Below are 17066 nucleotides of genomic sequence, written 5' to 3'. Positions count from 1 at the left end.
GTGTGACCTGTCTTTTAACCTACACCGGCCACTTCTTATCCTGAGCTCAAACTTCCCCTAATGGGTCAGTCTGCCAAAGGGTAGTTAATGTGACCACTGGATCACCGGTGCAGTTCTCATGGGTTTTCTATAAACAGTATCTATCACTGAATGAAAATATGCCACAGGATGTTTTCATATCAAAGCAGGTTGATCCAACACTACAGATATTAAATTACACTTCAGTGTGCTTTTGAAGTCTAAGGTTATTTGGTAGAAACATTATTAAAAGGTTTTGTTAAGTCGGCTTTTAAACTGAAGCCCTGGTAACTCGTGACAAATTAGTATTGAAAATAGGAAATACCAAAATATGATTGCTGTAGTTTCTTCCATCTCACCTGGGAGTTACAGGAATTGAGCACCCTTCTGGTATCACTGCCCATTTTTAGTGTGAGCAGACAATGATAGCAGATTTGCTTTCCTTTCTATTGGCCTGGCTTTCACTTTGCTGTGGAGCATCTGACAGCTGAATTTACTGTCGCACAGCTGAAGTTTTCAGCTTGTGAAAAGCTGCAAACATAAACAAACTGGGCAGCCCGGGCTCCTAAATGCACAGCATTTCATGAAACAGCAATACATTTATCTGCGTAAGTAACATGTACTTGTAAAGCAGGGATTAGCAATAAGTTTTCACTTACATCACGCCTTTTTCTTTTTTTTTTTTTTAATCTCTAGCACTGTTTTAAAGAGATTTAAATAATCTCTGTTTTTCTTCACGTGCTATTCCTTCCAGGCTGACTGAGAAAATACCTGTAGCAAAGAACTTGTCTATGCACGAAAAGCAAAATAAAATAAAAAGATTAAAAGCTCTAGAAAATTAGTCTACTTCAAAAAGCAATTAAATTGTTCCTATCCCTGAAGCTTTACAAATGTGCTAATTGCTGTATTCTGGTCATGTAATATGTTTGTGTATGGAGTTAGGGTGATACCCTGTTCCCAAAGCACTGCCCGCTCAGGGAGGACATGGGCTCTGGCTGGCCGCCTGTGATGAATCTTCCTCTGGGCAGCGCGTGCCTCACTTCGGAGAGCCTAGAAATGCTTTGCAGATGTGCTGCGCTGCCTAGCAATGGAAATTTTCTAATTCCAGCTGACCTAAAAAAGTAGATTGACTGCTGAGTGCTGGGCTACTCACAGTGTAAAATAGCAATGACCCCCAGCTAGCATTCTCGTTTACCACCCCCTGCACACTTCTTCCTAAGCAGAAACTTGCCAAACCTGTGGCACTACTCTCTTTGAAACAGAGCCTTTCATAGCTTGTGTGTTTTACATTGTGTAGTGTAATGTAAAACTCTATGCTCACACTGTCTGAGCATGAGCAGTACTGCCTATGTTGGAGAGATTTTGTAGGCAGACACCTTGGCCACTGTGCCATTACCAGTAAGAAATAGACAGTCAGAAGCAAAGCGTGCATGTGCAGGTATGGTTGCATGTTCTGTTTGTGTTCCACACAGAGCTTCAGAAACTGATGTATTTTCAGGGTAGAACATGAGCATTGTTAATGTGCTCTAAATGTGCTCCAGAGCCTCCAAGCAGCTCCTCCCTACTGCTTTCCTTAGAAAAGCACTTCTTAAATGCTGGATTTCATAGGATCTGTAGAGACTAAATACTCAAAATCAGATGGAAGCTTCTAGACGATGTGTATTGTCCAGAAATTTCAGTTCAGAGTCCATTTGCAGTTCTGTTATCATTCCTTTCTGAGCTGGTAACTTGGGCATTGAGATTCATTTGTAATGTAGACTTGCTGGGGCAAGTTACATGTCTCAGAGCACAAACCCTCTGCAGAGCGTTGAAATCTGGGCAATTTCACCAAGAGACAAAGCACTTGTTATCAGTTAATTCATATTGTTCCACACCCTCAGATGAAAGGATAATCTTTAAATTGATGTATTAATGAGTTTTCTAAAACACACCAAAATTTTTGAACAGACAGAAGCTTCATAGATAGCAGCATCTTTTAGCAGAGAGCTTTGGGTGAGGACTCAAATATTTGGTTACTTTACCAACAAGGCTGAAATTTTAGAGGTTGACAATGACACGGCAATATGTTGAGCTTCCACAGAACAGATGCTTCCATTTCTGAATGCTATTTCTCCCCTCTCTTCAGTCACACAGCTTTTGTTTGCATACACAGAGTCTTGGTTGGGAAGCTTGAACACTTCTCAAGCATTTCAGCAGAGAGACCCAAGTTCTCGTAGAGCAGCGTGGGCTTTGCCAGCAGCTCTGGATCGTTTCCAGTGAGCCATCTGTGGTGTGATAGGAAATCCGTACTTCATGGCACGCTGCAATGTCATTCAAAGAAAGAGTAGTAGAGTCACAGTCTCAGTGAGAAGTTTCATGTAGTCACAGGATTGAATTCCTCTCCTTAGCTACTTACTCTTCAAGCTAAGAATTCGGTTTAGTCATCCAACTTTCCTGCACAAGCAACAGAGATGGGCAAGCACTTGCAGGAATGATTCATCTCATAGTAAGTATATAATATAGGTTAGACTGGACAGCTGACTTGTAGACAGCTGCAATGAGATTGAATGAATCCATCAGGGAAGAGAATGTGACATGAACATTAGCATCTATCCAGACTATTCTAAGAGCCCAAGAAATATTCAGACTTGCATTACAGTCCCACTTACATAAGCTCAGGAGGAGAGGTTGAGCAAAAAGAACATATCTAAGGATGTATGTTAGTCTGCATGCTTTACATATGTGTTATCAGATTACTATTTGAATTTAGAATGGTGTTTCTCTTCAGCTTTTAAACAATATATTCCAATCACAACTATAACAGGTCTAAATAATGCTTGCTTATCTTTCCCTTTATTAATTTCGTCAGCCTGTTGTCAGTTCATTTCTTCCCCTCTGCCTGTTCTTCTACACTTGGCTTTCTATGCAGGATATTTTTTCTGATATAATATATGTGGTCTTTCTTTCCCACTTAGATGATGAAAAAAGCTTTGGCATTAATACAATATTTAAATATCATGATGTTTTTCATTCTGCCTGTATATTTTAGCTTTTACTTCTTCCTTTCTATCTACTTTGTATATAGAGACAGTAAATTCTTCAGGACAAAGGCAGTCTTTCAGCATGCACTTGAAAAGAGCAAGGTAAATAAGTATTATGATAGTGTGCTAAGTATGTAATTCTGATGTTATTTCTCTGAGTCTGGAATCAGACAATTAGCCAAACATCTATAGTACCTGGACTGCCTATAGCCATCAGTAACTATTCCAGGCCCCCTTATGGTATGGGGAACTTCTTCACCATGCAAAGAGTGCAATTGTAATATAAAATGTGGTTGTCCCTTGTAAGCATAATTTAAAGTGCACCATTGCTAAACTGAGGCTTGGCAGTCTCAAGCATCAGAGAACGGAAATCTTGTAATATTTTTATCTTTTCCTTCGATTCTTTGATGTGTGGCAAATCATCTTCAGCACATCTTAGAGTCTTTCTTTGGAATGACAGATTCTGTTCAAACAGCTGATGGTTGCTGGTGTTGTTGGTAAAGTATTGACAAATGCTGCATGTGTAGAAAAACCCAGCAGTGCCTGCTCATGCATTAACAGAAGTTCCTCAGCATCTGGAATCCCCTAGGGATTCACTTTACACAAACACATACAGAACAGTATTTTCTTGTTACAAATGATCTCCAGGACATTTTCACTTTAAAGAAATCAAGTTTCAACTCCAGACATAGGACACATAGATTTCTAGTTGGAGAACAGAAGCAGTGCCATGCAGCACATCCCATCAAGTCAGCACAGCTTGTATGTCTGTACAGAGCATATGCTAGAAGGCTGCACTGAAGAGGCACATACTGAATGAGATTCAGCATTCTGAAGTGTAAAATGGCTTTTACAAAATCCATCACAAGGGGAAGTGGTTTCATTGTTCTTAGTTTTAACAGGATACTTTTAAGTCTATTTAAATACTTTTTGAAGTATCAGAAACCTACAGCACACCAAGCCAGAACATCACTGCCTTAAAAATAAGCTGTAACTCAGAATTACTCTTGTTTTATTTTATGTTCTGTAAGTGATGGGCTTTCATAATTGTGCTGGGATATATTAAGAGCTATTACCTAAATATAAAAATTATTTTCATATTAACAATGTGTCCTTTAGCAAGCAGATGGGGATATGTAAGTACAAGTATATTTATCAGCTATTCTTACTAGAAGCTTTCATCACCTGATGTTAACAATAATTAATTTTGACAGTCCCAATTATGCTTCAACTTAAAAAAAGGAAATAGGAAATACATATTATAGGTGTGCTTATTTTAACATGCATAGGTATTGTCATGATCAGTTATAAGTCAATCACAGTTACTTGCAAAGCATACAAGTTTAGAACACTCTTTTAAAGAGTAATTTATCTTTAAAAAAGTCAATTTAGAAAATACTTACATAATGGCAATATTTAAATGGCAATGTAACATATGTCGATATCTGTAAACAAGATGGGTTCTTGTCCACTAAACAGAAACACAGCTATCTGCTAGTTTGCCTCTTCATTTCATTAAAATACTGAGAAAAAAAATGTAGTGCAAGATTCTTGATAAACTGGTGTACAGTTGGAAAACTACAAAAATAGTACAGTTGAAATAGTACAAGGATAGTTATAAATAAATAGCCAGAAATTATCAATAGGAAAAACTCACCAACTCCAAGGCCTTCAGTCCAGATGCAAAATGTTGAAGCTTGTCACCAGAACTCCACAAAAGAGCAGCCTCCAGAAAGAAAAACTGCCTTGGTGGTGGTCAGCCCTTAAATGGGATCTAGTAGAGGTGGAGTCAAGCTTCACCCCTTACAGGAGCACAGCTGAACTACCTTCACCTGTGCTCCCACAGCTGACCTGAAACTTGCCTCAGATGGTTCAGGCTGTGATTTACAGTTTCCCATACAGCTGGTTTTAACACAGTTTGCCTAATGCCTAACTGCAGTTATTGGACGATATTTTATTTCCATCTTTGCCACATGATAGAAGTGCACATGGATTGTGAGACGCGAGCAGTAGCCTCAGTCCAGGACTACGCTGTGATTTCTGTTTGACCCAGGCCTAGACTGGGCTGACTTGCAATGAGAGTTTGTATCTTCCCCAGCACTGAAGGGCTTTCTGCTTTGCCACTGGGAAATGAACTTACATCAACTCAGAAGTGAAATTTGTGGCCTTAGTAAGAGTTTTGTGTCTTTTCATAGTGATATTGTAATGTTGTTATTGAACGTATGTCACCCCATTGGACTGCATATAATATTAAAATACAAATCATTTCACCACGATACACATCTCCAGTGGCTCTGGATTTGAAACTTGGCAAGGGAGGAAGCCAAAACATAAAGCAACCTCCCTGTCAAGCATATGAACAAACTCTTCTTTCTAGAAGAGGTTTAATTTCATACCTGCACATCTTCTGTATTTAACCTCAAGACAGCAATTTGTTTTTGCCAACAAGAACAGCTGGTTCCCATGCTGGGCAGTGACCCGTGAGGAAAGCAGGAAACACAAAGTCTTGTGAGGCTAGTGCAGGTAACATGCTCAGTATTGGTAGCGGAGCAGCACAGGGCTGTGCATCCTCCACAGGCTCCCTCGTTCCTTAAAGTATGAATTCTTGGTTTGAATTTCCAGGTGGAATGTCCTTCTCCCCAGCCTGCCCATTGTGTCTTATTCTTTCTCTAGACAGGTGACTGTGATGATCACTCGACAATTTAATTATTCTCAAGTAAGAAACATGGTTCTTCCAAGGAGGAGGTTTTATAAAGCTGCATTGCTAACCTCCTGCAGCTCACTCCTTAAACCCCATCTTTTTCATGTCACCTACAAAAATGCCAAGTCTTTTCCTAGGTATCATGGTGGTTGAAGTAAATACTGACCGATATGAGTGAGTCAGTAAAAAAATACATGAAAAGAAAGCATAACGTGTGGGGGCACACTATGGGCATCATAGGGATAAAAGGAAGCAATAACAGATGAACTGCTGTACCTCTGAGCATGCTTGTTTCCTCTTGCGGGGGCTTTACAGAATGGCCAGATTTCTGCTTCAAGAAAAGTGGGTAGGATATAAAGCTCCTTGACTTGAAGCCTGCATCTTTCGTTTTCCCAGCATTCCTAAAATTCTTCTCCCCACCCTCCTCTTCCCCCTGCACCAAATCCCTTAGGCTTTGGTGACTTCAGTCTTCACAGAGTTGCAGCAAATGGAACTGGAAGGGATCTAGAGAGGTCATTAACCCATCTCCCTGCCCCAAGGCAGGACTGTAGCCATAGTAGACTAATAAGCAATTTTTTGGTCAGATATCCAAATAGAATTATGAAGATTTATTTGTTTAAAGTTGCGATTTCAGAAGTTTGGACTCAGTTGTTAAAATCTTCATGTCAGTGTTAGCAGAATCACAGGGTTAGTTGCTTTAGTTTGTCTTAAGATCTCCCACCTCTTTTTCTGATCAGATTCAATGAGATGGCATCACTCATTTTATCATTATTGCATTATCATTTTATTTGTCTGCTATAGAATTACACTTGTAATACAGTAATGGTTTTGGAAAGATATGAAGAAGAATTACTCAGTGTTTAATCTTTGTCAATATTTGGTTACTATATTATTACTAAATATTTTTATACTTTTAACCACTTGAAGAATTTCCAAGAATATTTGACTTTAGTTGTCCTCAATGAACTGTTGCTGGTTCTTTAATGTCTTGCACTTCAATTACTTCTGAGTATTTTAGTATATTTAGTATAAAAGTAATCTGTATCTCTCACAGATATTTCCACAAATAAAAGCAAGGTAATTTGGTGAAACAATTATTGTTTCTACTACAGAGGTGCAATAGGACATTTCACTAGGACTAAAGGATTGCCCAGTGTCCCCTCTGGCCTGACACTTTACATCTTATCTTCCTCTTCAACTTTTCTTTTTTTTCCACATCGAGAACAAATGAAGTCATTAGAAGTTTTCTTCAGGCCGAGAGGGAGGAGCAGAGGCAAAGTAAGGCAAAGTATGCAATAAGTTTTGTCTGAGCTGTTTTCCTTTCGTAAGGCATGCCCTGAAGCTGTGTGCTTAGCTGTGTTCTGTGTAATTGTGCTTATTACCTCAAAGCCCTCCTGACCTGCCCTGGGAGCAGCGGGAAGCAGCAGTGTATCATGCCCCTGTGCCGGTCACCGCTACATCTCAAACACGGAGCTCATGGTGTCATGCTGCACTCTCAGGACTGCAGACACAGTCCCAGAGGAGGACAGGGTGGAGGGGCTGAGGCAAGGGCAGGTGGTCTGGGACCATGGCTTCAGGAATGTGAACAGGGAGTAGAATATGGGCAGGGAGTGAGAGAAAGGCAGGACTGGTAGAAATGGGTGGGTTGACAGTGGTCATTTTCAACCTTAAAGATTCTGTGATTCTCTGAAATGCGAATGGAGGGGCTGGGAGCAGAAAGCTGAAAGCGGCTGGGGTGCAGGTAGCTGGGGGAGGGATGCTTTCTCATGAAAACCAGCTACAGGGTGGGAGGCCTGGACACTGACAGCTGGGTCTGCCTCAGTGAGCAAAGCCATTCATAGCAATGAGAGAGACTGGAAGGGAGCCTCCAAAATAACAGAGAAGTCTGTCCACCAGGAAACACTTTGTCCAAAACTGGGACTTTAAATGCGACTGTCTCTCTGTGGTCAGCAAATATCTGTGACAGTGTCTGCCCACACTGTAATGCTGGTGCTCAGAAAGGATCACAGCCTATTCAAGCTCTCACTTACTGTGTGAGCACAGGTCCTGCAGTGCTGCCAAAACTACAGGGCTGCTGCTCATCCCTCAGATGCCTCTGTAATGCCATGTGATGCATTTCCAGATTATCTGCATTCAGAGGCTTGTAGTTTTCTTTCTTACAGTGTTAAAACATTTATTCAGATTAATATATTTTGAAGCTGTGCACGGAAAACATAAGGAATTGCATCCTGAGATGCCTACTGGGGCTTTGTTCAGATGAACATTTGTGTGCTGGGTTTCAGATCTTAGTGGCAGGACAGTAGTTAGTTGCTTTCAGAGGAACCTGATGCTGTATATTGGTCAGAACACACCTGATCTGAGGGCAAACATGGCATATGCAGGGAGGCACACAGCTGGAGGTCTGTCCCTTTGGTTCAGTACCTGACAGCTGGGCCTGTAGAGAGTGCAAGACCTGTGGAAAGAATTTTGCCATAATGAATACAGTGTATCTGTGTTCCTACTTCTTGTCTGCCAAAACAAAATTCTGAATAGCTGGTCCCTAAGTGAGCAGTGTGCACCTTCCTCGCTGAATTAGATGGGAGGAAAAAAGTATATGTTGATATAACGAAATGCTGTATCATAGCACATTCAGCTGTAAAATCTTAATTCATCCAATCTGAGCAGTCTTCATTTTGACTTTTCCCATCGGAGTCTTTGAAAATTTAGAAATGTTCTTCTCTCTTTGTCTTCTGTTCGTAATATGCTTTAATGTACTAACAGAGCATGGAGTAAGAGGCTGTAAATATGGCAGAGGTGTTTTTTTTTTTTCCTCATGACCAGCTTTTCAGCTCCAGAACAGCATAACAGGACTTAACAGTGATGGAGAAATGGGAAATGGTGGAGCACAGTCACTGTCTATGGCTGTGCCTAAGATTAGGAACAAGTAGGATTTGCAGGTACAGGGTACCCTGCCAGCCTGAGTTAACAGGGTGGTGGGTAAGAGCCCTGATATTGAGGCTTACCTGTAGATACGTTGAGATTCTTTTTTCCTATGAGAAAAGTAGCAAAAGTATCAAATGAAGGGCAGCTGTGTATGTTTCTGTGTTCTGACAAAAGCAAAAATACAACAGAAGTTCAGCATAAGAATGCTCTGCACCGCCTAGTAGAGCACTGCAGCCATTACTGTTGCCCTGCTCCCTTCAGAAAGCTGTACAGCTCAGGCTCTGCCTGTTAAATCTTTCAAGGAATACACTGCTTCCATGATACCGGTGCCATAAATTATTGCGCGGTGTGGAAGTTGCTCAGCAGCCTCAGCTGCTGGCATTCAGCGCCACACTGTCCAAGAGCCAGACAGTAATTCACAAACCAAAGCTTCCATATTCTGTTAATTTTCACCTTATGTTACCACAGCTAAATCGTACTGTTATTTATCTCCAGCATAAAGGAATCCTCAGGGAGAGAGTGGGAGTATTTTTGTCACAGCTGATCCATAAAGGCTGTTATGCAGGAGCTCTATGCTTGTGGACAATCATAACCTGTGCCTCGGTTTCCTCACCAGCAAAATGGATGCCATGTTCCTGCGTCTCGGAAGGGACAGCAGAGCTTGTTTAGCATGTATGATTGCCTTATGGAAATGCAGCTACCGTCACTGGTAGTTTTCACCAAATGCTGTCAGCACAACATGAGGATGAAGCACTTAGCAGAGCGGTGTTGCAGTCAGGGTGATCCCTCTGTATCTTCTGTCCACTGCATCATTTATTTTCAAACTCTGCCACAAAGCATGCCCAAGTGTGTGAAGTAAAGCTACGTCTATATTTGTCACGACATGGAAGTGAAAGCATATGCTGCAGTGTTTGTTTTCCAGGGAAAATTGTGGAGATGTGGTTAGATACCTCGAGCAAATGTGGATTGTATTTAGAAAATATTCCTCGGAAAAAAATAACATGTATTCTGATTCACGGAACTCACTGCAAACCCACAACATGAAAATGTACAAAGCTATTTCCAGGTCAGCCTAAAAGCATGCATGGATAGGATACATTTTTGTGTGCGTAAACATCAAAGAATAAGGAAAAAGTGCATTTTGAAATATGCTATGGAAAATGAATTCTGCTGCAATTACTCTTGTTTTTTTTTCCCCTCCCTGTTTTCCCTCTCTCTTTCTTCTCTCCCTCCTGAAAACCTCCTGCCACAGCGCCTGCATTTGCCTCCAGACTTGTCAGACACAGTGAGCCGCTCAAGCAAACAGGATCTGGCAGAATCCGCCAAACTGCTGAGCTCAGGATGTGGTGCTATGGCCATCGGCAAGAAGCACCTGGACTTCTAGTGATTTCTACTTAGCAGTTCCACTCAGATTTGTATGACACTCTAATTATGAGTGTTAATGACTTATATAAATATTTTTCTTAATGATTTGACCCAGCAGTCTTTAAAAATACACATTATCATATGGTGCCTTATTTTTTTATTTTTTATTTTTTGTCCTGGTTTCTTTGTACTATTTTGGGGCTTGATTGGATTTTGCTTTTGGTTAAAGCTTCTGTTATGTTGGTTCCTGCCATTGTTCTGCTCTACTGGAGATGTACAGTGTTTTTATCCTTTCCTACAAATATGAAAACAAATGTTGCACCTTTATTTCTTTTTTTTTTTAACAATAAAAATAAAGGATTTTTTTCATAATGGAATTTGTATCTGTGTGCCTTTAATATTTTGTATGACTGATGAGATATGGTGGACTGTTTCTTGGGGTAAATGAATGAGCGTAAGCAATTTGTTGTCACATGTTATTCCAAGGTCTAACTGCACATTCATTGTTTTTAAAAAACATTCCTTTTTGTATCTGAAATACTATGAGGAAATTTCAGGAAATACTTCAGGTGCTTTATGTAATATGTAGTAGTAAATTTAAGTTTTATTCTGATCTGCCGGTAATTGGGAATGGTTGGATTTCTTTTATAGGAATATATTATAGATAATTAGTTTTGCCTTTTGGGTTAATACATGTATTAAAATGCACTTGAATGGAATTTACTAAATGTAGAAGAAGAAAAAAAAAAGAATTGATTTCCTTATGTAGTTCAGAACAGTAATCCTGAACAATTGAAGTCCACACTATGAAATTATGTCAACAGACATACTTCAAGATTGAAATTCAAGCCGACAGCTACATTAATGCCGGAATACCAGAAGAGTGCATTTGAGCTTGGGGAAGAGTATCACAACATGCTGGTATAAAGCAGAACAGAGCACAGAAGCAATTTGGGCTCCTTTGCCATCGTATATGTACTGGTTGTGAACTTGCAGCTGTTTTGTATGCATCTCTGTGTATGTACCATCAAACAAAAGAGTGGCGGAGCAATGCTGACCTGTAAATTAAAGTAGTTTGCATTGTTTCTTCTGAGGCTGCCTTCCATTTTGAAAGGTAATATATTCTTCTCCACCGAACTTGCAAGCCACCCAACTGTAAGATTGCATTACAGCTGCAGATTTTCGTCTTTCTAATAGTATATTACATGGCTGGAGTGAAATTGACTCTTCGGAGAACGTGTTAATATGATGCAGTAATGCTAACTTATTTTGATGGATTAGGAACCAAGAGTTGGTTAAGTGCCTTGCTTTTTTCTTATGCAGTCCAGGTTCTACTTTATTTTTTTTTTCTTGACAACGCCGTGTAAAACAAAGACACGGCTTTTAAAACTGTCTAACTAATATGATGAATGTCAATCACTTAAAAAACTCCACTGTAGCATAAACACATACTGTATACAGCTTTTATTCTGAATTAGAATAATTGAATCAATGACAGTGATTTGCCAGGATGTCAAATCTATCCATCATATCCTGTCACTACCAGTTTATTTTTTGTGATCAAAATCAAAAAGACTACTATTTTGTCATCAGCTATTTCATTAGTAGTAACAATCAGGTTTTCTCTTCTATATTTTTTAGATATGCCTGCTATATTTTTTTATTTCTAAAGACACAAATTATTTTTTTAAAATCTTTTCAAAATAAAGTTTCAGAACTGAACTGTCAGTTTAATAAAGCAAGAAGACATCTGCTTTCCTATGCCAATATATTTAAAATATTATCCTTGATGTCTCAAACATTTTTTTCCCCCCTTTTTGTATTATGTGTTACCTTGAATGGAAGTTCTCATTAGATACTTAATTGTGCCTTTTGAAAGCATGAAGCGATTCAAATGCTTGGGATGGAGCGATTTTTAACAAAGGCCAAGTTTTACATATTTCGTCTTTTTAATGTAAATAACACAAAACACAGTGTTTCTTTGTGAAACACAAAGTCACGGGACACAGGAATTGCTGCCAACGTACTGAAATAGGTCACTGACCTAACACGCAGGAGGGAAAACATCATGGAAGTCACAGACCGTTTCTAGTTACCATATGAACTGAGGGTTGTTAGCGAGCAGAGTGTGTATCACACATATGTGTGTGACTCCTATGCGTGTATAAGACATGATTTGCAGAAGCTCCCATAGCTAAACACGCTAACGATTATTTTAGTAATAAAAGGAACTCCTCCTGCAAATATGGATTAATCTTCTTTCTGATCCACTAGACATGCTTTGTGAAATAAGCATCACTTTATACAGACACACCGTGTTGTTTACCTAAGGTAAAAACATGTAGCAAAATCCATTTTTCCTTCCAAAATACCGTATCAGTTACAACAACATGTGACAGTGACTCGGCTTATCCATAAATGGAGGATGTAGTGATGCCACGCGGGCACAGGTGTCGTTCTGCACCAAAAGAGCCCCAGCTCCATTTGGACTCAGGAGGCAGGGGTGACTATTTCCATCAGATCTCCCATAGCCACCCTTCAAATGTCAAGCTCCTGTACACCAAAGAATCCTCTGTCCCTTTCTTCTCTTGCAAAATGGAACTAAGGAGTGCAGCTCGGGTTATGGAAGACAGGCTATGGTTGGGCTCTGTTGGCAGGCTGTCATGGTGTGCTACCAGCTGCATCCCGCATCGTCGCAGCCCTGTGCTGGATGGCAGAGGCATGCAGGATGAACACAGTCCCTGCAGTGTTTGAAGGGTTCTTTCTGCAGGGGTGGTGGTGCAAGGCTTTTTTTTGCTTGTTGGTGTTTTCAGGCAGAACTTCCCTCATTTTGACAGGTTACAAACCAAAACCACCAAACTCAAGGGGGACAGAAGGACTCTGCTGCAGTGACAACATTCCCACTGCAGTTATTGCCCGATCTGTATGTAATTATGACTGTTACAGTCAGGATGCAATCATGAAAGTTAAAGCACTGGTGTCTTCTGATGTGTATGATAAAAATCCATTGTATCATTTCTGTTGCATTTTCAAAGCATAAGTATTTGGAACACAACAATGTTATGATAGATTTACTCTTTTACTTCACTTGTAAAGAAACTGAATTATCTGTAACAGTGTATATATACAGGAATCTGTAAATGGGCATTCAGCTACTTCAGACTTGAGACATATGGTAGCACAACACCAGGTTCAGCTTTAAATTTAATATAAAGTAGTGATGCTGTTCCAAATGCTTCTGGAGAAGTACACATCTACTTACAAGAATCCTGTACTATGCCAGTAATGGAAAGTGAGCTGTAATCAAGCCTTCCTTAAACCACAAGGTTGTAATGCATCCCTTTAAACACTCACCTGTCTTACATATACTACACACAAATATATATATATATATTTCTCCAGGATCATATTTTGGAAATCTAGTAAAATGTTCTTTCTTTGCCTGTGATGGAGAAAAATCATTGCATGGAGCACATAAAGAATGGGAAAAAAGACTCCTGTGCCTTTAAGATGTGGTGGAAACACATTCTGTCCCCATGACGTTGACTGACATTTTTTGTTTTAGATTAGGAGCTCACTGGTAGGATTAGGTCCAGAAATAAAATAAAACAAAGTGGCAGAGTTTGATTTTGTGCACTCTGAATTGTCTCAGCACTGAAGGAAGGCATCAGGTATTCTCCTAAGTTTTTAAACAGGCAAATTTCAGTACAGTTTTAGCTAATGTTTTTGGACTCAGATTGGAGCAGAGCACAGCAAAGAAGGCTCTGACATGAATTTCATGTTCTGCAGAACAGAAATGAGGCCTGGTTTAGCTTTAGACAGAGAAGAATCAAAGCTCTTGTTTGGGACACAGAGCCTTCCCCAACCCCCTCCAGACAAAGGGTCACCAGAACAGAGCCTCAAGCATGGCAGCATCAAGGCATCCGAGAAGACTTCAGCATGGTCAGACACTGGGAAAGGGGGTAAAGAAGAAGTAGAGTGTTTGGAAGGCACAATTAGTGCATGGTGGAAAGCAGGGCAGGTAAATACAGCAGGGAAATATATGTAGGAGCAATCCCACTCTGCAGGCCTGGCCCTGAGGAGTTTTCAGTCTACCCTTGTCCAAACAGGTGAACACCAACTCACATGGAGCAGCTGAATCATGGACCAGAAAGCCCTGGGGCCCAACAGAATCCTGCTTTAAAGAGAGATGCTGGGGTCTGAATGTCTCATCTGCAAAGGGATGATATTGGCTTGAATTCAGAGAAATCCAAGTGGACAACTTGCTTCTTTAAAAGCAAAAAAAATTATAAAACTTAAATGACTGATCTTTTATTTAATCCAGTCTGGCAGAGGGAGTTTTAAAAATAAATAAGCCCTCCCCTGCAGAACACGAATCACAGAGCTGCTGACTGCAGGATGTGAGTCTGGATATGGAGCCAAATTTGCAGAGAAACATTAGGGGTAAAAACAGTTCCATGTAAATCATAATACTGGCACCCTATATGTAATTCCTACTGAATAACTGCTCATAAACATCTCAGAATTCCATCAGCTGATATGGCGGAGGTTATCTGTGCATCTCCCACCTCTGCGGGTGCAGCTGGAAGAGCTCGTCGTCCCCAGGGAGGGGAACCACAGCCCGCAGCCCTCACAGCACGGCTGCTGCAGCGTACGTGAGGGCTGTCAGGTGCCTGGAGGCAAGGCAGCCTCTGCTGGAGGCCTGCATGCGGCTGTCCACTCCTCTGGCCATGGGGAGCCTCTGGGGTGGCTGGAGTCTGGCCGAGGGAATTAGGCCGCATGCAGGGCAAGGAGGGAAGGCCCTGACATCGTTCCTGTCCAAAAAAATAGGACTAGTGATGGTTGAAAACCCTGAGGCAGGGTTCTGTGTGCTACCAGTCCCAGGCTCATCTCTGCAAAGGCAATCTCTTCCCAAAAGATCAACCCCACATTAGGCTGCCCAAAATAAACCAGCATTTGTATATTTTTATGAAGAGAGACCCAGATAAAGAGGAAAAAAAGGGTGCAGCCCCCTTTCCACTCTCTGACAGGCATTACGGTCTGACTGCTGCTTACCTCCCAAAACCAAACCCGGATCAGCGCGGTACAAGGCAGCACTGCCATGGGCACCACTGCACGCGTGTCTGTGAGCACTGCGGCTCGTCATCTGTCTGCTCGGAACAATAACGGGTAGGTTAGCAGCCTTTTCACTTGTGATGTAAATATTGTATCTGGAACACAATATTTGAAATACAAAATACGGTGTTATTAAGACGGCGCTCACACATCAATTCTTGTGTGACTATAATTTGTGAAATGCCTTAGGAGGGGCTTATAAATAAAGTATAAGGTGTTATTATGAAATACATTTTAACCCAGTGCACAGAAATGCCTCGTTCCTATTGAAGTCAATAGCGAAACTCCCACTGATTTTAGTGGTAAAAGGCAGAGACCCTTGGAAATAGGCTGTGTTAGGCTGAGCAGCACACAGCAGTGGGTTTCAGGCTTAGCAAGCTACATAGCTCTGGAAGAAGAGGGATGTGAATGGGCTTTAGGTACCACTCAGAGCAGAGCTTTCAGTTTGTTCCTTGAGCTGCTGGACAAGGCAGCTGCAGCTGCACGCAGCTCCCTTCTACACCACACTGGCAAGCCCCCACCCTGGGGAAAATTCCCAACCACAAAGCAGGCACGGCAGCCCTGTGCCCCCGGCATGCAGCTCTCCGAGGCTCGCCGTGTCCCTACTGCTCCCCGATGTGCAGCCAGCCATGGCCTTCCCCGCCGACCTGCTACCGCAGGGCACAACAGCGAGCCAGCGAACTAGAAAGCTCTCCTCTCTGCTGCCCAAATAACTGCAAGGCCCTGCCTCCTTCAGGAGATGAAGGTGCATGGGACAGGATCTCCCTGCCCACCCCCATCGCCAAGAGCAGGTGTCCAGCTACGGGCAGCTCATGCTCTGGGAGCTGGTGATGAGGAACAGGCTACAGTGGTGGAGATACACAAGGCGAGGGGGTGACAACCACTGGGCTTGCACCTCCCGTCAGCTGTTCCCTGGGTCAAGATCACCACGCATGAGGGACCTGCCCACTGCGGTGTTAGTGCTATCCAGCCAGAGAAGGAAAATAATAAACAATGCAAGGGCATGCGTCTTACCAATGTAGCGACGAACAAAAATAAACTCCCTGTGTAGTTAATATTCTCAAATTGATAACTTCCAGGTAATTAAAACTATTTACAGTTGATCTAATGACTGACCAGCATCAATTAAAAAGAAATATTTTAACCTCATGGTCCTGCTCACAATGTTATGAGCTATCATATCATGCTTTGAGCATGGCTGCTCTTTGTCCCTAAAGGACTCGGCCCTTCCATGCGTGTGACCCTGTCTGCAGGCAGCCCTGCAACTTTGCTGCTCTCACTTCGCACCGTGGCGTTATCAGCTGCTACAAATGTGCTGCAGCGAGCAGAAAGGAAAACATAACCGGCCCCGATAGCATCTCTGCCTCACAAAGGCTGTTTGTGAGGGCCAGGCTCTGACTCGGCGCTCCCCACATCCCGGCTTTTCAGGCAAGAGAGCCGTGTGTTTCAGCACAGCATGGCCAGCGCCAGCAGCACCACAATGAGCCAGGCTCGGGGTCCGGGAATGTTTGGCTTTCCTGCCAGTGACTAAAGGCCTCCAGCTTTCACTAGCCAGTCCCAGCTCGCATTGTTGCTGCCTGTTGATTTGTCTTCTCTCATTATTCCTTGACATGCAGCTCTCCACCCACGCCCACACTAACAACCCTCACACAAAGCGCATTGAGGTATTAACCAGGTTACAAGTTCAATGGAAAATTACACTAAGATTGTGCTGTGTGGCGATATAAAAGGATGGTATTCACTCTCCCAAAGAGCCTGTTAAAAACACAGCTTGTTTTCTCTTCTCAAACATCCTAACAAAAACCCGTTTTTAGAAGCCAGGAACATACATTCGTGCACACATGCATTTCTGTGTATGCCACGTATAAACAGCAGCACAGCTCGAGCTGCCGGCTGGGAGCCCTGCTCAGCAATGCCATTCCTTG

The 17066-nt window shown here is 41.8% G+C and overlaps 1 protein-coding gene across 2 annotated transcripts in view; it reads left to right on the top strand.

The window, feature by feature from the left end:
• Nucleotides 1-10403, top strand: part of ELP4 (elongator acetyltransferase complex subunit 4) — a 116863-nt gene extending 106460 nt beyond the window's left edge. For both annotated transcript variants that reach the window (XM_015863490.3, XM_085549937.1), the window contains one exon: nucleotides 9914-10403. In XM_015863490.3, coding sequence (XP_015718976.2) covers nucleotides 9914-10045 — 132 coding nt within the window. In that variant the 3' untranslated portion in view covers nucleotides 10046-10403. The remainder of the gene's footprint in view (nucleotides 1-9913) is intronic.
• Nucleotides 10404-17066: the final 6663 nt, after the last annotated feature.

This window comes from Coturnix japonica, chromosome 5, assembly GCF_054131305.1.
Source record: "Coturnix japonica strain WE chromosome 5, WE-NBRP24, whole genome shotgun sequence".
Classification (NCBI taxonomy): domain Eukaryota; kingdom Metazoa; phylum Chordata; class Aves; order Galliformes; family Phasianidae; genus Coturnix; species Coturnix japonica.
This window is presented reverse-complemented; position numbering and strand designations above follow the sequence as displayed.